The sequence below is a fragment of the Pavona decussata genome, unplaced genomic scaffold (assembly GCF_977016875.1).
Source record: "Pavona decussata unplaced genomic scaffold, jaPavDecu1.1 SCAFFOLD_72, whole genome shotgun sequence".
NCBI lineage: Eukaryota > Metazoa > Cnidaria > Anthozoa > Scleractinia > Agariciidae > Pavona > Pavona decussata.
This window is the reverse complement of record NW_028145491.1, coordinates 3328545-3349550: the sequence shown is the minus strand read 5'-3', so window position 1 is coordinate 3349550 and position 21006 is coordinate 3328545. Positions and strand designations below refer to the sequence as shown.

General features: G+C 37.1%; 1 protein-coding gene and 1 long non-coding RNA gene across 3 annotated transcripts in view; one reads left to right on the top strand and one right to left on the bottom strand.

Moving 5' to 3' along the window:
* Nucleotides 1–12319, top strand: part of LOC146477026 (uncharacterized) — a 310708-nt gene extending 298389 nt beyond the window's left edge. The window contains exon 3 of the long non-coding RNA XR_014865531.1: nucleotides 11414–12319. This is a non-coding gene — a long non-coding RNA (uncharacterized LOC146477026). The remainder of the gene's footprint in view (nucleotides 1–11413) is intronic.
* The window catches only part of LOC146477025 (putative E3 ubiquitin-protein ligase HERC1), an 82256-nt gene extending 61817 nt beyond the window's left edge, over nucleotides 1–20439 (bottom strand). For both annotated transcript variants that reach the window (XM_085114080.1, XM_085114081.1), the window contains exons 1-17: nucleotides 19368–20439; nucleotides 15525–15668; nucleotides 14680–14871; nucleotides 14152–14217; nucleotides 13639–13804; nucleotides 12965–13044; nucleotides 10487–10583; nucleotides 9503–9646; nucleotides 6270–6397; nucleotides 6023–6167; nucleotides 5485–5656; nucleotides 5203–5337; nucleotides 4552–4717; nucleotides 3974–4108; nucleotides 3104–3295; nucleotides 2159–2320; nucleotides 1662–1800 (exon numbers count right to left, since the gene is read on the bottom strand). In XM_085114080.1, coding sequence (XP_084970206.1) covers nucleotides 1662–1800; nucleotides 2159–2320; nucleotides 3104–3295; nucleotides 3974–4108; nucleotides 4552–4717; nucleotides 5203–5337; nucleotides 5485–5656; nucleotides 6023–6167; nucleotides 6270–6397; nucleotides 9503–9646; nucleotides 10487–10583; nucleotides 12965–13044; nucleotides 13639–13804; nucleotides 14152–14217; nucleotides 14680–14871; nucleotides 15525–15668; nucleotides 19368–20273 — 3169 coding nt within the window. In that variant the 5' untranslated portion in view covers nucleotides 20274–20439. The remainder of the gene's footprint in view (nucleotides 1–1661; nucleotides 1801–2158; nucleotides 2321–3103; nucleotides 3296–3973; nucleotides 4109–4551; nucleotides 4718–5202; nucleotides 5338–5484; nucleotides 5657–6022; nucleotides 6168–6269; nucleotides 6398–9502; nucleotides 9647–10486; nucleotides 10584–12964; nucleotides 13045–13638; nucleotides 13805–14151; nucleotides 14218–14679; nucleotides 14872–15524; nucleotides 15669–19367) is intronic.
* Nucleotides 20440–21006: the final 567 nt, after the last annotated feature.

The following is a 21006-nucleotide window of genomic DNA, read 5'->3' as shown; positions in this document are numbered from 1 at the left end:
AGACATACATGTATAATAAGTTATTTCCTGTAAAGTTTTGGTGCCACATATGTCAATGAAATAAAACAAAACTGACACACACCCAGCTGAGGGAGGATAAGTGGGTTGAAGTTTTGAATGGTCAATATCAAAAGGAAATAAATGCAAGATCACAATGACTTGGAACATTCATAACTTTTTTTAAGAAAGGAAAAGCAACCACACTTTGTGACTTTTCCCAAAGTTCCATGACAATAACATGTTGGCTGGCATGTTTTTAATTGAAAACTTTAAGTTTATTGCCTTGATATTATACTGGTTTTGCGTTTCTTTAATGGCTTTTTAATGAATCAACCCAACCCACAAGCCACCTGTGCTGAAACATGTTTTCCCCTGGAAGGACTTTCAACATCACTATATTCTTTTCAGAGAGATTAATGGAAGGGGTTAATGTGTCAAGCTTGCTATTCATGGGGAGAGTGTTTGTGGTCATTCCATTTTGATAGCCTGTCATCTAACAGTAACTTGAACTGAGACAAAATAAACGTTTGGAAATAAACTTAATATCAAACTCATTGATAATTTATGGGGAGAAAACTAAAACAACCACTAAAGTGTAGGAGGTTTGGAAAAGTTATCTTAATTATCATAAATTTAGTGAACTTTTACTTTCATTGAATTTTTCCAAGAATGGTTTGAGAAGCTACATCAAACACTTGAAAGAGTGTTTCATCTGAGTTCCAAGCACCTTGAAGATAAGAACGATGTATTATTCTAGAAAGTGACACAGGCATACTCGGAAAAAAGAAATCAGAGTGCGCCTATCAGGGGTCGAACCTAAGACCTTCCGATTACTAGTTCCGATGCTCTACCACTGAGCTACAGGAGACTCGTGGGAGCTAAGGCCATTAATCTAGGTTCCCACAAGTCTCCTGTAGCTCAGTGGTAGAGCATCCAAACTAGTAATCAGAAGGTCTTAGGTTCAACTCCTGATAGGAACACTCAGATTTCTTTTTTCCGAGTGTGCCTGTGTCACTTTCTAGAATTATACATTGTTCTCATTCATTCACCAGGCTGGAAATATACCATCACATTTATTTCACATACCTTAAAGATAGTTTTAAAAAAACTTTGCTGCACCTCACTTTTTTTTAACCACTTCTTGGGCTTTGGAAATTGGATGAAACGCTCTTTCTCGAGTTTGACATATTACTAACTTGAAAATTCACCAGTTCAATATTATAACTGAACACGCTTGTGAAAGGCAAATTTCAAGTGAGCAGAAAAACAGTTATAGCAATTTATTATAGAAAAATTAAAAATATTCCTAGTGCCATGGGCACATGCCTAGCAACTGGGAACAGTCTTAAATACACTTCATGTATGTACCCGGCAGAAAGAAATTCTGTAAAGTTCTCTACTGATAAATGGACACAATTTCCATTCTAAACCATAAAAAGTTTACCATCCTTCCATTGAGTTATGGAAACACAACTTTAAACTAATCAGAGGGAACATTCACTAAAGGCCACTTAATAAAGGTGGGGGACAAGCAAGTGTCAATTATCACTGTCATGACATTAATGATGTTGAAGTTCCAGAATTTGCAGGGAGAAGATTCTTCAGAAACTCAAAAAAAGAAAAAAGAAAAAAATATGAGGCAAAATAGGATTAACTTGTACCTTGAAGTTTATCTCTGATCTGACTAGGTACTGATCCTGTATACTGTGTGAGTAGTCTATGGGCTTGATCCATTACATCACCAGCACAAGGAAGTAATATGAGCAAATGATTCTGAAGAACTTTACAGGCATTATCACTCTGCAAGCAGGAGAGAAAAAGCAGTACACTGGAGAATGGTTTGTGTTCAACTGTCCAACTGAATCATCAATTTTCTTTACGTACAATGACTATACATACATACAACCATAAAATTAAAGCTACAGCTTGTGGGGTCATGTACAAATAAAAATGTAACGAAATGATTAACATATTCCGAAATTATAAAAATGACTACACTCATAATCAATTGTCCAATAATGGGCATAAATTGTCAAGCTTAGTACAAGTTACGCCCAAAAGATACCTGTGAAGAAGAAGGCATTTATTAAATGAAAAGCATTGAACTAATAAAACGAAACAGTGTATGTTCCACTTTTTCAAGGCATTCTCTACTAACCACTGAGCTAGCACTGTGACAACGTGCTAATAAATGCTTCAGGAATGACAGTAACAACTGCCGCAAGTGAAAAAACTGACTATCCTCTTGTCGCACTTTAGTGCTGCTTCTGGAAGTCTCATTTCTACACACATCACTCTCAATATCAGCAAAGGCTTTTTCCTGGAGAGAAAGAGAAAAAAAAAAGTCAAGCAATGAAGACCAAATATGCTTGCCAGAAAATGGAAAATTGAACTTCAAAGGTAAGTCAGTGAAAAAGTTAAACTAAATTATAACTACAGCTGTAAATGTTAATTTGGGCTATCACATTAAATAGTATACTTAAGAAAGAAAAGGTCAGGAAAAAAAAGTGACGATACAAAAGGTTCATTATGTCTATATATATCTGTACTTATTGCGTTTGTTTTCCTGTTTAGCTCAAATATGAAGATAACAGACAGTAGCTGAACTTGTCACAAGGCATTTGTCCACTTATGCTGTCTTAGAAGACTACTTTCTTCTTTTGTTTTTCTTCAATTAACTTACAGATGCAGCTTTAAGCATATACTACTGGTGCCACCCAGTGAGCCAATAATGACTTATTCACATTAACATCTAAGTAGCAGACAATGTTATGACTGGATATGAAATGAAGTTGTGATACACATTTTGTCAAACAAAATATCGTTATCATTATATCAGTTTTGTAGTGTATTACATCATTCAGCATTTGCTGATCTACAGGTATCATTTTGAAGATTAATACAAAAATAATAACAATTCAAACCTTGGTGTTAAAGACACAAAGGGAACAGTTTGTGGTAGAGAGATTATGACCACAGCGATTTGACTAGCAACAATTTTTGTACAAAGGTAGTTGTTTGACAGAGAAGTCCACATGTGAAAGGCAGTTAGTTACACAGGGAAGTTCAACTGTAACAAGATGAACTCTAAAGCATCCCTTACCACTTGGAAACTTAAGTTTTTCAGCAGTGTTTTCAACAGAACATCTGCAAACTTGCAATTACTCCTTTCTCCTGAGTCTGTTTGGCTCTCAGACAAGCTTTCATCACCTTTGATCACTGCAGAGAACCCCAAGAGTGTTGCAATGTGTCTGTCGTCTTGCATACTTGTAAGGATTATACTCAGTTGTTTGTTCTAAAAACAGTGAGTGTTAAATTTATTAAAATACAATTCAAAAGTATAACTAATTTCAATACTCCTGGTATACTCATACAGTGGACATGTACACCATGTGCACATCTGGTGGTGGATGTATTTGCAGTACCATTCTGAAATTATGGGTGCCAAACTGGAAAAGTAATAGACAAAGGTTTGTCTGATTATCTTCTTGCAGAGTTTCTACCATAAGAGAGGAGTGTGTAACTTGATAATTAAAGAGACATGGTTAAGGCTACATAATTCTAAAGCATTTGTTGTGGTTTCAGGATGTATACTCCAGTCAATGCATGAGCTAGAGGTCACTCAATGTTTGATTGTATTTAAGGCATGCTAGTAGACTTCCAACAGCCATGAAAGTTTTGTACATAGGCCACATAGGTTCCAAATAGCTGAGCCCATTACTGTTTTGAAGTGTTTGACTGTGTAGTTTAACATCATTTGTCCATTTAAAAAAACATACTTGCACATAATTATTCCTGTCTTGGTGAAGATCATGCTCAACTAGAATAAGTATGGTTATTACTTCGAGAAACAACTAGACATAATAATTTGATTTCCTGTGCTATGTTCATGTGGGGAGAGAGCTTGCCATCCTCAGCTCACCTTTGATCTTTGCTGTAACTATAGGGGTTTCCTTGGCATGTTATACATTACCTCTCCTACAGTGAGTGAATCCCACTTGTCTGATGCTTGAGGAAGTAAAGAGTGCAGTACTTCCATCCTTTCTGGTAAAGGCGGCAAGAGCAAAGAAGCACCAACTGATAAAGCTTCATTCACAGCCTGTGCAAACTGAACAAACAAGGAAATATCAAACTGCATCACCCAAGATCATCAATGTAGCGTAACAAACAAACAAACACAAATTGAGCTGGAGCAGCTGATCATTCAAGGCAAGAAAACACATCTACACTGCTAAAATAAACATGTAAGTGATGTTATTAAAACTGAAACATTAAAGATGTTTAGTTTAAAAAGTGTTTTTGCTATTTGCATTAGAGGACATCTTTGATAAATAACCAATATTCGTCTACATGTAAATGGACCCTCAAATGCCACTCTTTAAGAAACCTCTAATTACCAGAAAAGTATTTGGCATCAACTGTTGTTATCTAACAATGATTCATAGTACAACTGTAACTATGATTGACATAAACTTAATGAAAACCCTACAGTGAAGTTTAGTTTTCAAAGTTATAACTTATGGAACAAGCTCCTTAAAAGGGTTGCCTGACCTCTTGCAAATCATCTGATACAGTTTCATCTAATAGTCTAAAGAGAAGTTGTCTCAGGGGACAGGCATGTTCACCCAGTACACTAGGTGGGGCTCCTGCAGCAGTAGCAAGTGACAGGTGATCTAAGAGAAGCTCAAGGCACAGCAACATAAATTGACGACATTCACTGCAAAAAATAAAACATTACTACCCTTCAGTCACATGGAAAGTCAATCTGAGTTGAGTCATCTTGAATGCATGATACATTACTATTTACATTATTATGTTTGAAGTATCTCTGTCAGTAATTGGTTTAAAAAATACTCTAAAATGTCCAGCAAATAATAACTTATATCTGACTTTCAGTTTACATAAAATCTCTACAAATCCCCACAAGTGAAAACTCTAAAAGATAGCAATAGTATAAACCTGCTCATATGGATGTCATTAGTAGCTGTCAGCCAGCTACTATGGTCCGCAGCTATTTTGAACATAACCAGCCACTTAGTGTTATAAAACCAACAAGAATGGGAGACTTTCTTTACACAGCTCCTTTTCCTGTGAAGCAAGCATCACCAAAGTTTCATAACAGCCCTGTACTTGATCCAAGAAAGTACATGTAGGTAGTAAGAGTGGAAGACAATTATAATTATCTATGTTCAATACATGTACCTTGTATCAGAAAATGGAGCAGTGAGTTGTTCTTGTAGTATTCCTAGCATATTGCTTTCTAAGAAAGTCTTCAATACACCAAATGTTGACTCACTCAAATCCACACAGTAATGACGGTGCCAAGAGATCAATTGCCTGTCACAAGAAGAAAAATTGGTTTCTTGTTACATGTACTACAAGATGTCTTTATAGAAAATACAGTATGGTAGGCAGCTTACAATTATACATGTACTAAAGGACAGATCTGCAAGCATGTTCACCACTTTTGCACAATGAACATACCTTTCTGATGGTAAAGCAGTCCAAGCCAAACTGTGAGAAGTACCTGCAACAATCTGATGAACAGGCACCCCATCCAATCCAACCACCTTGGTTGGTTTTGTGATGGGAGTGTTACAGTGACCTTGACCACACTGACCCATTGAATTGTTTCCCCAAGCGTACACTTGAGTGTCTAACAAAAACAAAACGAAAGCAACACAAATTCCAAAAAATAATCATGTTATTTTAATCACAAATGAAACTGCAATATTTCTAGGCAGAGCCTCTGCTTGCAAAACAAAACTTTGTTGAGTTCTCCTCCTCCCCGACCCTTCCTGGGTAAAAACAGCAACACAAAACCCTTTGACGTCTACTGCTAAACCATGACTCTTCACATGTGGCTTTAACTTTTAAGTCTGTGGAATACATCCAGCAAAGTCACCATTCAAATCAGCCACACTTCTCAATGGTTTGATTTGTTTTCCAGTACGGTACAAATAAAAAATAATTCAGATTTGTTTTTTTCTCTCTCCTGGAAGTGACAGTATCAAACACCAACCTTTAGAGAGTGCAAGGCAATGGCTGTCTCCTGCTGCAATATCTATGACAAAAGTTGACTGAAGTTCATCAATTAACTTAGGTCTTGCTGATGTAGCATCCACAGAGCCTGTCCCAAGACATGGACCACAACCCCAAGCAAACACCTATGGTTGCACAAAATGGACACATCATCAAATCAAGCTTTTAGATATTTCATACTCCACTTTGTTTCACCTTGTTTTAAAAATATGCTTTAGAAAACTTACCAGTCCTGTAGAGGTAAGGGCCAAGCTAAACTGGCTTCCACAACACACTTTCTTTATCACCAATCCCTGAAGACCTTCAATAACCTTTGGTTTATATACTCTGTTCGTATCTCCATGACCAAGTTTACCTTGAAGAGAAAGGTACAGAAGTAAGATAATAGTCAAACCAAGCTTTTGTATTATCACCATCACCATCATCATTATCACTTATATAAGATCTTTTTATCCCATTAGGATGCAGTGCAGGTTTTCAAAAACAAGGTTTGGGAAATAACAAACATCAATAAAGCGCATGCTCTGATTGGCTGATACGCGTCATTAATTTGCCCGTGAGTTGCATGCTGACATGAGCTTGCTTCCAGCTTGGCTTCTTGCTCGTTTGATTCCATCAAGATTTATTAATAAAAGTCTTAGCACGTTGGATGTTAAATCGCCTGAGCAATTGTGACGCAAAGAAGTTGAAATCCCCAGCTCATTTGAGACCCTATGCCCAGAGAATCTGTCAATACTATTGATAACAATCGTTGCAAGGCAAGCCAAAGAGACTCAAATACGTTTTGAAGGTGTATGTGCTAGATTTAATAAACTTAGACCATTTTTTGCTGAATTTCTGTCATTCACTACACTCTTTTGAAAAGGTCCGCCTCTGAGATTTCTTTAAGATAAGAAACAGTGTACTCTGTAAGAAGAGTTAAGCTAGTTATTGCAAAAATAAATACAATTTTGTGCCAGATTTCCCCCCTCTTCTGCAGTTTTCTGTCGCACCTGCATGTGAATAACTTGTTTGACAAGTTTACTAAAATAAGACATTTAATCAGAAATTAATCACAATTAGTATAATTACTCAGGTGATTATAGAGATTCTGTTGATCTGATTGGTCGAGGATTGCGTCATATCCTGCTATAATCACCTTGCGCGAGGTGATTATAGCGGGAGCACTAACTCTTAAAATGGCCGCTTAGCTATTTGTTGACATTTCTGAAAAATAGGCAGTCTCAGACTGCATGTGTCTACTGCAGTACTGGTATAGAAATGTGCTATAAAAGAATTGAAGAAAAGGGAAATAAGACTGAAATGAAAACGAAGAGGGAGGAGTGGAAATAGGATAGAGATAAAAGAAAAATGGTTGTAAAATGTTGCACAGAATACTGGTGAGAAGAGATTAAGCTGGTATCGTTTACCACAAACATTTTGTATGAAGAGATTCTAACGTAAACAATATATTATATAATCTTACAACGTGAACCACAACTTTGTATTAAAAGCAATGCAGCAAAGTTCTAAACATGAAGTACTGAAAGCAAAGTTCTAATCTGAAACGTAGGCATAAAATGCAACAGAAACTATTAATTAATATATACTGAACTTATGAATGGCAAGTATCATTCTTTAACCGTTTGACTCCTGTCGTGTTTCCATAGTTTTCGCATAAATTAACTTTTTCCTAGAGCGGTTTAAACTGAATAAAATGCGCAGTAGATAAATAAATATCGTTGGCTTCCAAAGCTGACGTAAACTAATATGGTTACCTATTAATCATTTGCCGAAAAACACACTTGAACGCAAAAATATTGCCAAAATTCATGGCATGTTGATGAAGACCTTTGGCATATGAAATTTCAACCCGTTTATGCAAATTGTCCTTGATTACGCATTTGTCGCTTCTCAAACGCATATATGAATTGACAAAGACACAAAAATCAACAAAAAGCTTTCTAAAAAAAACATTTTATTGAAATAAACGACGCATTTGCTATTAGAGGCAAAAAACTTTCAATTTCGATGCGTGCGTGCAAACACGCACGTAAAATTTGAAGGCACTCCGTGTTTGTTCAAAGCGATCACTCGCAGTAAATTCGGGCACGTTTGCGATGAAAATTACAGAATTCTAGTTCAAATCATCACTTAAACTATTTGTAAAAAGCAAATCAACATCGAAAAACATCATTTACCGTATTGTCACCATTGTCCTGATCCCCAAATACAATCGCTTAGATCTCGGTCAGTCGAGGATTAGCGTCGGCTGTCGATAGTATTTTATTTGGGATTCCTGTGGCATTTACACTCTTACACTCTTTCACTCTTTCACTCAACCCGATGACATAGTGTCTACGCTTCTCTAGAAGCCGTAGACACAAAAAGAAGTAAATGGGATGAAAGAAAATGCAATTCCGAAAGGCACTAAAGATGCAGCTTATAAGTCCGAGGTGATACTTTTCGAAGGCAAGAGATGAAAATTTTGCTAGTTGTGATAAAAAAACCCTTGTAAATTGCATGTTGTCGACCTCGATCACTTAACATGAAGACAACAAATTAAGTTAAATTCGAACAAGATTTTCTTTATTAACAGAACGATTTCACAAACAAAACGAGTTTACACAGGCAAGTAAAAACTAGCGATATAATGTTCCGACGTTTTGGCGACGTCATGACGCCATTCTCACCATTCTCAAGGAATGAATAATATAAGCGACTTCAACGGAGTAAGATCTTAGAGTTTAAGACAGAATTTGAAAGCATGGAAGTAAACAAGATGAATAAATGTCTCTGTAAGTTTTACGTTTCAGTGATGAGAAAGGAAAACAGTACTAGTTTTTATAATCTGAAAACTAGTTTGTTGTCGGTTCGAGCAGCTCTCTACCACCATCTAAAGTCACCGCCTCACAACAAAATATTTTCATCTGCGACAACTGTGTACTTGTTTAGTGAAGCCAACAAATGACTTAATTCCTACCTGAAGCAGCTTATCTCCAAGGGCAATTTATAAACGTTCGTTAACCGGCGAAGCCATCATGTCAACAAGAAATTATGCAATAAAATGCTATTACTAACACTTGTGATCCGGGCTCCAGTTTTACACCAAACAGCGTGGTTCATCTCCATCTATTTTGGCATTCACAGAAGTCAGTGCTTCGTCTCAATGAAGCAGCAGTTAAAGAATATCGACGGGACATTCTGCTTGAAGCCGTGTGCAGTTTATCAATTGCGCATGTGATTTCGATTGAGCATGTAATCGGCAGACGCGTGACGCTTTGAAACTTTCTCTGATAATCACCTGAGTAATTATACTAAAACAATTATTCGCCTCAGGCTCAGTAAATATTGGTGAATATTCTCAAGACAAATTCACCAATATTTACTTCGCCTTTGGCAAATAATTGTTAAATAAAAGATCAGTTTAATCAGCTTTAGATAGGAAACAGGGCCAGATACACTTTAGTTTAATTCCTACCATTGTCTCCACTTCCAAAGGACCATACTGTCCGTCCATCCTTTGCAACACACAGTGTATGAGCACTGCCACATGCCACATGGCCTACATTACTGACATCTTTGACCAATGTTGGCACATTTCTGCTGTTATTATCACCACAACCTTCAGACAAAAACCAGCAAGTTATGCATGTACATATTACCCTGATTTTAAAATGGGTTACAGTTGTTATCAATGAGGTTACTGACAGGCCATAAAAAGTTGATCATAATAACAGTAAAGTCAGATTAACAAAAATTATAGATAAGAAAACAACTGTTTAAATGTTTATACAGACCAAAAAGGAGGCCATGAAAACAAGAAAGTAATACAATGTGTTAACAGGGTGTCCCGGCAGGAATCAATGGACTTGACAAAGCAAAAAAATCATGCCACCTTGTAACAAAACACCTCACCCTCAAAGGCGGGATTTACTGAACAATGAAAGGGAAAATGTCCAACAAAAACAATAAATATACATGTAATGAGAGAAGGTCCACTTTGAAAATTGCAATCAGTAAAACTTGCCTTCATTGTAAGGAGACAAAGATCTAGAAAGTTTATCCTACAGTACTCAAGGTTCCAATTAAGTTTTGAAGTAGACAAGTAGGATATCAAAACGAAGGTGTCTTAGCTAAGCCTTCTCACAGAAAAAAAGGCAACTTACAATAAATTATTAATTTGAAGTAGCTTGTTTTTTAGACAGCCACGAACACTTAACTACAACCCTGAGTATAGATTATTTTGTTATTGGCTTGGAGTTTTCATATGATTATATACCATAATACAAGTAAGAGAGTGAGTTAGAAACAAGATGCCCTCTGGGGCTTATCACCAGGCTGAATATGACCCCAAGTCAACCTACTTGTACCCTTAGAAAACTGGATGCTTCAGCTTTGTTGCTTATGAAAAGTGACAGGTAACATCTCATAATTGCACAGTCAGAAATGAATAGCATGGTACCTAATCTTCCATAATCTCCTTCCCCCCATGTGTAGAGATCACCATTCTCTGTAACAGCAGCACTGTGGCGATAACCTGCCGTCACTGTGCAAACCACCTAAAATATCATCAACATAATAATGTATACTGTATCAAATTCAAATTTTAAAAATAAGCATTAAAAAAACAGGGGGTATGTGGACTGAAGAAGCTATTGCCAGTATTGCAACATTGCCACCAAGTCAAGGATTGCCATCCATGTTTTTCTGTTAAAATTGAGTTCACTTTCTCTAGTTGTTATCATTTAAGTTGTTATCATGCAAGTGGTTACCCTGTACAAATATGTAATATACTGTGATTCATACTAGTTATGCAATGCTTTCGAGTGGTATACCGTGAAATATCCCATGGGTGACTTGATTTTTCTTAGCATACACACGAGCCTTAAGCAAGTGTGTATACAAAGAAAAATCACGTCACGAGTGGGATATTCACGGTATACCACAAGAAACACTACATGACTAATTTATCCCACGCTACTCATTGAACACAAAACGTCACTCTTTAATGCCTTAACAGCAAATACAATCAGTAAAAAAATATTCAACAGATTGGCAACGTTTCTTGAAAGTACATAATTTTGATAAAAAAAATTTTTTTTGTCGAATACTACCTATTGCATACCGCAGAATATGCAACGGGTTTCTAGCTTTCTGATTGGCTGTATTCTCTATGGCATGGGATAAATGCAGTTATTAAATTCTCAGCCTCGGATATTGCATTTCTAGCGTTCTGATTGGTTCACTAAATCTAGGTTATCAGCTCATATACCGTAGTTTGACCTTATATGGAAAACGAATGCCCCAGGTGTTGCTAAGCTAAATTTTTTCTTTCGGCGGGAAGCGAAGTTTCTTCGGGAAAATGTTGAAAAAAAAAAAGAAAAGAAAGAAATACCAAACAATGCCATCTCAATATAACAACAATAAAAGCCACAAAGTTCGGTATGACACTATTTAATAGTACGTATCCCTGAAGGTTTCTTTAAAATCTTCAAAATTGCAAGATTTTACAATTTTTTAGATCACATATTAACAACAACAATAACAACCGGTTTATACCTTCAAAAATTTCAGGATGGCTTGCAAATCCTGGCGGTAAGAGGTTAAAACCAATCGAGGAAATTTTTCAGGAAGAGCTTTATGCCTGCCTTTATGTTTTTACGAATTTACGAGGACTTCAGGAAAAGTTCATCTATGAAATCCGTACGAGCGGCGGCCATAATGTTCGTTTCCGTCGCTCGGCACCACTCAGCAAAACATTTGCACTATAAATGTGCACAGCTCTAACGCTACTCAAATAAGCTTGAAGTTTAAAAACTTGCACTGAATGCTTGTCTCAGTGAGGTTGTACCTCGTACACTTGAACTTGCCTGAAGTGTTTTAAATCGTCCGCGAAGAATTCAGTTCAGAATGAAAAAAGCCTTCCTTGCCCTGATCTCCTCCTTCGCTCGGCACCACACAGAAGAACATTTGCTCAAATGTGCACAACTATTACGCTTCTCGATGAGCTGGAACTTCAAAAGCACTTGAATGCTAGTCTCAGAAAGGTTATAATTCGTACATTTAAACGTTTCTTGAATTTTAGATGTCCGACTGTTTGAATTTGAGATGTCCGACTTCGCTTTCGATTTTTCATTCAACTCCGTTTGCAAAGAGCTGCGCGTGTCATGTGATCATTAAGTTTCGCGCGCTTTGGTCGGAGGCTGCCTCAACATCCCGTCGTGTTAATTTGAAAGAAATTTTTTCTTAAAATATAAAAATTCAGTAGACTTCAACAGCAATATCTAAACGCGGAGAATTTAATAAAACAATTATTCCATTCGCGCTTGTTGGATATGAGATTAGTTATAGCCAACTCGGCGCTTCGCGCCTCGTTGGCTATTTACCATCTCATATCCAACGCGTGCTCATGGAATAATTGTTAAATACTAAACTTCACTGTTGACTTTATCTGTTGAAGTCACGATAGTAGTACACTTTAGACCAACCATTGCTGTGCAATCACTTTTTGCCCTTTCCTAACCAGTAACTGTGTAGTATAAAGTCAAACTAAGAACATCAAAGCTGCCAAAGGTTTAAGCTGTGTACAGCTATTTGTTAAGTGACTTTTTTGTCAGTTTCCGAAATGAGTGATTTTCATTCCACCTCCCTCTTTCAGTTTTGGTTAAAACAACATACTTTTCAAGTAATCACTATTTTACATACAGAATGATCTTGTCCTCCAAGCTAGCAATCATTGTATGCACCAAGCTTAAGGCAACTTTAACAGCTACAGTACATGTACATGTATGTGTAAAATGGATGTTCTGCTCAGACGACCATCATACTGTATGTGATAAGAGTGCTACGGCATTTCACTTTTGTTATAATTAATTTACATGTATGGCTTTACTCACCCCATACAAACCTTAATTTAATGCAGTTATATACCCATACTTACCTTGCCAGCTAAATTCCCTTCTATCAGTTTTGGAGTCTTGTGTGTTTGGCTATTTCCGTGACCCAGCTTACCATAATCCCCTACAAATGTATCAAAATATGTAATAATAAACATTTATATAAATGTACCTCTACAAACAAATAGAAACAAAATAATTTCTATTTATAATGCTGTTCATATCTCCAAGTTAGTGTTATCTTTTTTTCTTGTGGCCTGTTGTTTAACACTACCAAGAAAGTATGTCTGCATTTAATGAGTGAAAAACCAACAATTTTTTAGGTGAGCAAAATCAAAACTTGCTTTGTAACTAAAACTTAGGAGATGGTGCAAGGGAATGAGAGTCAAATATATATGATATATATGAACACATGTCCTTATGGTCTGTTTAGTGTAATCTGTCTCATGTGGTGTAAACACTAATTCATTTATTTGTGTCTGCAAAGTTCAAACATACATGTACTACAATACTGAACCATGGAAAAAACTTCAAATTGACATAACACTGAGGAAAAAGAAAATAAGAAAGCTTGGAAAGCAAACCTCAATATTGATCACCATTCTCAAATGGAAACAAGTCCTCCTTTGTTCAGTCAAGTGGGTACATGCATGGATATTTTAAATGCAAGTATCTAGAGTATTTACACCAAATATCAATTCACTTCAACTACCCTTACCGTCTCCCCAGCTATACACCTGACCATCAGCTGTTACCGCCAGTGTGTGTCCATCTGATCCCTTGGATGAAGACACCTTCTTCATTCCACAGTCAGTGAGGATTCCCACTCTCTTCAGCTGTTGTTGATTAACAGAGTCTCCAAGGCCAAGTCGGCCATAGCTACCCTAAAACATAACAAAGTACATGAAATATGTTTCTTCTTAACAATTTAATCAATGCATTCTGTTTGTGACATTTTAGTAATTAAGTTGCCGTCACTTAAGTGAAGCAACACTTCTACCCTTCTTTTCTTCTGTTTTAGAAGTGCATTTTTCATATCAGTCACCCACCCCAGACCTCTAGGTGTCTCACAGTCAAAACATTTGCGGGTTCAAGTCAAGAAGAGAATTATGCCTCTTATTTCAACCAATATATCATGTTTATGTGGCTCTTCCTTTCTGGTGTTAAGTTGTCATATTAAGTTAGATTAATGTTTTAAATACAAATACAGAAAAGAGAATCAAAGCCTTACTTTTCCACAAGCATGAAGAGTTCCTTCAGAGGAGATGATAAATGTACAATATTGACCAGCCTCCACCTTAAAAATTAAAAAAAAAAGTTTGTTCATAACATTTTACAGCATTCTAACACGTGACAAGAGGGTAGCCATGTTAAACAGGAAGCTTACCTACCTGCCCACCATATACTGATACAGCTCATAAATATGCACATGTATTACAAAAATACAGTTGTGTATGCTCAGAGAGAAGATTCTTAATCATCCCTGATCATCAACACTGTGATATCAAGTCTGTGAAGTTCTACAAATATTCATCATTGCATACACACACACACACAAATGTGCCAAACTTCGAGATTTGAAACAGATTATAAACAAAACACTAAACAGTACCCGTACATTACAACATAGCTACACCATAACTCCCACTTCAAACTCCTTAAAGGATACCCTGGTTTTGCTGGTATGTTAATGCTACATTTATTTATTAATAAATATTGTTTTAAAGCATTGCACTATACTCAGTCCAAATGTTTGTACCTGCTGAGCTCCTCCAAAAGAGGCAGATAGCTTGGCACTTAAAATTTTGTCTGTGCTTCCCTCTGCAAGCTGGTGGCTACTATTACTTCCCCAAACAAAGACTTCATCACTAGATGCTGCCTTGGCACCATTCAAAGGAGCTGCTCCAGATTTTAGGCAGGAATTCTTGTACTCTTTGGACAACCTTACAATCTGGAAATCAAAATAAAACAGGTAGTCAGTCTGAGGAAAGAGTTTATTAGAGATTGGGTGTAACCATTTTGAATGAGTCTAATAAAACACCCTCATTATTAACAGTATGTGATATGAATTTGCTTGGAAGTTGGCACATTATTTCTGAACTTATTGGGTCTCGGCTTATAGCCTGAACTTCTTCTTAGTAGACATTGAGCCAGTAATCTTTGTTTGAGGTTAAGGGTCTTGGCTTATAGCCGAATAAGTATGGTGCTCAGTCACGTATGGCTAGTTCACTTACAGCAATACCTGCCCCATACAGCAGCCGTGCACAGCAGACAGATGAAAGAAGCTGTGATTTTGTTTTATATTTATTACAGAGCAGAAACTGCATGTTTGTCTTGGGTATTGGTTTGGCCAACCAAAAACTAAGTTGATGTCTGGGGCAAGTGACATGAACATAAAAAGGAAAAATAATGAAAAGAAGGGTGTTGCTAGAACCACCATAGCTATGGCCAGGCAGTCAAAAAGCGAGAAGCACTGAAAAACTGTGTGCATAATTCTTGTAGCCATCCCCTCTTACCCTACTTGTCTACTCCTCTCAGTGTAACTACATACAACTACCTATATAATTACATGTAGTAACACAATAACGTTATCTAGTGTTTTACCTCTTTTAAAAGATGCATTGCTGCACTGGGAAGAGAAAGAAGACCTGATTCAGAAGAAGGTAGTTCTGGTACACTGAGGTTGGAAGATAACTGTGAGTCACTCTTTTGGGGGGATGACGATGGTGTATTAGATGCAGAAGCATTCTGAAATTTGAAACATAACAAAATTACTATTAATTTTAGCAAAAAGATGCTAACAGAAAATATTACTGCTGAAAGATTTAACATGTTTATTTCGTGTTAACATTCTAATCCTTTTCTATAATGAATGTTCCAGAAATTTGTGGTTACTTATTCATGAGAGGTAGTCACTTACCAGGGGTAGATTAACAAGATTTTTTTACCTGCTTTTCTAACAGAGTCATCATCTGTTTGTTTCCTAAAATTAGTTTTGATTCCCTTTAAGTACAAAAATTATACACTCATGGTAATTTTACTATAAATAGACATTCTGTACTTGCCTTCTTTGATTTCTACCAATAACCAATAACAATAATAATAATAATAATAATCATAATCATAATAAAAATAATAATAACAATAACGGTTTATCAACATTCCACGAGGTGGCTCTTCTAGGTAAATATAAACTAACTACAATCAAAAATAATATAAACATGTTGATGAGTAGGAGGATGATTGATATAATAATGTGCACTTATCAATAAAATATGAAAAAAATACAATTACAGTCAAACCTCCCGTAAGCTGACACCTTTGAGACCAGAAAAGTGCCTGCTTAAGAGAGGTGTCCACTAATTGAAGGTCAAAAATGTAGTGTTTGTATGTAGCTGAGAACATGACCAACTGTCCTCTTACGAGAGGTGTACATTAGCGGAGGTTCAGCTGTATAAAGAAAAATAATTACTCTCGCTCAGCCTTGGCAGAAGAAAAAACGAATTTCTAGATCTCTGGATGAATTCAGCTACACTGTATATCAGAACAGTTCTTAATGTCCCTATATGAGCTATTGAATAACCATGCCACACTGTCTTGTAACATACAGGAGCAAGATAGCACTACAAGATTTAGTTCATTAGAAGATCTTAATACATGAAGGGTAAAATGTTACATGTCATTGAAGACTGAGTACAAAAAGGGCCTATGTGCATTTTCAGACCAAAATTTTAAAATACCCCCAATTTAAACAAAAATGGAACAAGTCTTAAAATGTTTATACACTTTACCATAATTTGTTTCTTGGCAGGCTGATCTCACCACAGAAATGCTTTAAATTAAACCTAAAAATGTATATAGGCCCTTCTGCACTCAGCCCATCAATTACTGTGACTGGTGACTTAGTGATTGAGTCCCTGTTGAGATGCAAGTGGTTCAAGGCAGCCAATGTTTGAGTTATTGCACTATTTTCAACCACCAACCAGTGGGCACAAATTGGATTCTGCAAGCTGTATAACCTGGTATTATGGTTCATTTAGTAGCATACATGTAACATTCATTAGAATAGATCAACTAGCATTTGATCACAGATGTTATAATCTGATTGGCTAAGTTAAAAACGTCAAGCCCTGTCAGTAGCTGCTATTTTGCCTCAAATTGCTGAAAAAGCATTTCTGATCTTACTGATTGTCTACAATTCCTGGAGGAGCATGCACCCAGTATCCCCATAGGCAAAAATGATATTTGGACCCTGATAAAGGCTCTGGTGGGTGCTGCATTAAGACAATCACTATTGAACTTGGTGTAACATTCTTTATACTAAAAAACTAAAAGTGAACAATGTTTCAACCATTTAACGGTCATTTTCAAGTTAAGTGTTTAACATAACTTAGTATGTCCATATAGATACAATTTTGAATGTCTGAATAACTAAGGCCCCGTTTAGACTAGGTGCCCATTTCCCGTTCTCAGGGCACGGGTACTAGTCTGAACAGAGCTTCTTGTCGGTGCCCGAGCAAAAATCAGGGCACTCTACGCGGGCACGGGCACTACCTCCAAAGGTAGTACTCGGGCACCATTCCTGGGCACGGGCACGGGCACTGGTGTGAACAGGGTTTTGTCAGTTCCCACGTTTTTCCCTCATGCCTCCTTAAGATACAGCAAACAAAATTGCAGGCGCTAAATTGACGAAGGAGAACACGATTGCTCCTTGGGCACCAAGGAGTCTGAACGTCCTTTTTAGTGCCCGGGCACAGAGCTCTGGCACGGGCACCTAGTCAGAACAGAGCCTAAGTTGCCAATGTGAGAGCACTAAAATATTTACATACAAACAAGGAATACAGACATAAAAAGCTAGAAGAATAAATAACTGCGGATCACATACAATTCATGTAATTTGAAAGGCAAGTGTTAAGGTAACAATAGTACATGTAATAAAGACACTAACAAAGGTGTAGATAAGAACACTGAAGTAAATAGTTAAACAAATAACTTTGTGCAAATGGAGTCACACTGTTCAGTTTTGGTTTAAGTTCATGGATAAAGAGCATCTCAAATATCTGGCAGTCGAGCTTGTGCTGACATTTCTTCAGGATTTTAAAGTTGAAGTTCCATGCAATGTTGTCTGGCTTGTTTCCATGTTTCTCTCTTAGGCCATCCCGATAAAATGTTTCATTTCCCATCGCCTGACCAAACTAATTTTTTCGAAAAGTAAAAAAAAATTCCAGATATTTTCACTAGTCAAAGAAGCAAATACTTTAATTTAGAAGCACAAGATCTTCTTTTATTAACAACAATTGGTATGATGTGATGTCCTTGTCTTTAATTAACATCGATACTATGAATAACGAATGAAAAGACCACAATTTCAAGTTGACTTTGTAACAAGGCTTTCTTGCTTAGCAGCCCAGCCTTCTCTAGACCCAAACCCTTTCAAGTTTTCATTCTTTTTTTTTTTTTTTTGGCCTGACCAACCGACCCACCATCACAAGAGATGGGGCGATGGGAAACGAAACATTTTATTGGGAAGGCCTTAGGTAATTGCCAATAGCCAATCCTTTCAGTCTGTGTTCCTAAATACCCTGGTGCAGGTATAGCCCTGTACAGTATATCCAACATAATCTGCATCACACAAATCACACTTAAAACAATAAACAGCACATTGTTGGTTAATGACCTGAGGTTTCTTTTCCTTCACTTTGTTTCCATCCTTGATCTTACATCTGGTGTAGATGGGATGGACATCAGTATTTATCTTCTGGCTAAGCTAAGGGCGCATTGCTTTGGGAAAATCCTAATCTGGATTATTGATCCAAGATCACTAGGATCATGGGTGCATCAAAGGAACCGACAAATCCTTACCCAGAGTGGATTCATCAGTTCCTTTGATACACCATGAACCGAGTGATCTTGGATCAAAAACCCGGATTCGGATTTTCCCAAAGAAACGCACTCTAAGATCATGAAGTTGTTTGCAAACCGTGTTCACTGATCTTTGGTCTTTAAATGGTAGAACAATTCTAATAGGAATTTCTTGCTCTCCAGGAACGTGTTGTTGGGAACACTCACTCTCCATTACTTTCATAACAACTTCTTCCACTTATGCTCTCACCTTGGCAACTTAGTTATTCAGAGATATTCACAATTGTATATATGTGGACATGCTAAGTTATCTTAAACACTGAACTTGACAATGACTGTTGAATGGTTGAAAGATAATATTTATTATTTATAGTAAAATCTGCCTCCAAGAATTTATTAATGTAACTTTAATGTTTTAATAAGTATTGTAATACTTAGGGGGGGGGGGGGGTTAAATTCGCCACTTCCTGTTTCTCTTCTGTTCATTTATATTTTCTTTCTTTTGTGTGTGGCAAATAAAAAATTCAAATTCAAACTGCTTCTTGAAATCTTATTGAAAGCACTGTCTGATAAATCAATACTTACTGCAGATTTTCTGATCTGAACAAGAACTTCATAAAGACAGGTTGTGGAGATGCTGCCTGGATTTTTGCCATTCTTTGCTAGAGAGCATGTAACATGTAAAGCCATTTCAATCCATTCTAAGAGATACTTCAAAGACCCTCTGAGTATGTTGATTCTCAAAAGCAATTCACAAGCAAACTGCCTTCCAGTGACATCAGCGGCAGAGCTCGGAGACATAACTCCCTTGAGAAATGTTGTGATCTGTTTTAAACAATCCTGCCCCAATGGAGGAATTTTTGATTCATTTGCCAAAGACAGTGGAGGAAGAGAAGACAAAACGTCAGATGCTGTAATCAACACATCATTACAAAGCTGTCCACTATTAAGTTGCCATGACTGCCGAAACAAAGCAAACAGGAGCGACAGACCAGTCTTAATTCCCATTTCTATAAGAACTGAAGAACCTTCTCTCTTTTCTGCTGGTGTGAGTTTATCTTGTGAAGAGCTTGTGCAACTATCCTGATTCCTGTTCTTTGAACATGGCACCGGCTTAGATGATGACAGATTGTGAAATTTATTTGATAACGCAGAAAATATCCTCTGTAAAACTTCAAGTCTGCGACGTAGAGTACAATAAAAGGGAGAATCAGCGCAAACGGTACGAGCAAGTGATAGCTGGCTATATAAGATCTGATTCAAAAATTCATCTTGTTCTTCGTGAGATACATTGATCAATCCACGTTCATACTCCGGGAGATTTGGACCACGAAGCTGCAAAGGAGCATGTTGTGTTGGAAGAGCTTCTTTGTTGTTAATTAGTCTTTGGTGAAGGCAAACAACACCTTGCCTTGTCACTAACGTCTCCACATCTTCCCTCGACCATGAACCATCAAAATGGTCCAACCAGTGAAGCTTTGTAGAAGCCATTCCGATGCAAACAACCCTAACCAAGAATCAAAGCCTATCCTTAACGTAATTTAATACTTTGGCATACCAATTTCTCTTCATATTTCCTTTTTACCGAAAAAAAAAAGACAAAAAATGTCGACAACAACAAAACCTTTTCTGTTCCCGCGTCCGCCATATTTAAGACATCGCGCGCAAAGGTAAATGGGACAGAGTCGTTCTCAGTTCTAACTCGACCTACGAGATTACTGAGTTACAGGGACAATTAATCTTTGGCCAGCGGTTGGTCGCCAAGCGCAGGTAGATACCTTATATACGGTAACTATTATGTCCCCGATTTTAATTTTAGTTATTGCGTCCCCAACGTCTATTTAAAAATCATTCTGCTCCCAACTTTTATTTTTCGTCCATGTGTCTCCCTTGTTACTCTGTTACACTTTCACTGTGGCACTAGTACTCCAGGACTCTGTTGCTTGGACTCCAGTACCTTGTTACCCTGTTACTCTGTTACCTAATGTTACCCTGTTAATCTGTTACCTTGTTACCCTGTTACTCTGTTACATTAATCTAGTACTCTGTTGCCCTGTTACGTTGTTACACTGTTACTCTGTTACCGACCTTAACCATCACATACCAAACAATCAATTCCGTTCAACATAGCCTTGCGACTTAGAAGAATTTGTTCCACGGATGAGTTCTTTAACACACGTTCCAACGCACTCACAACACATTTAATCAAGAGAGGATATACACA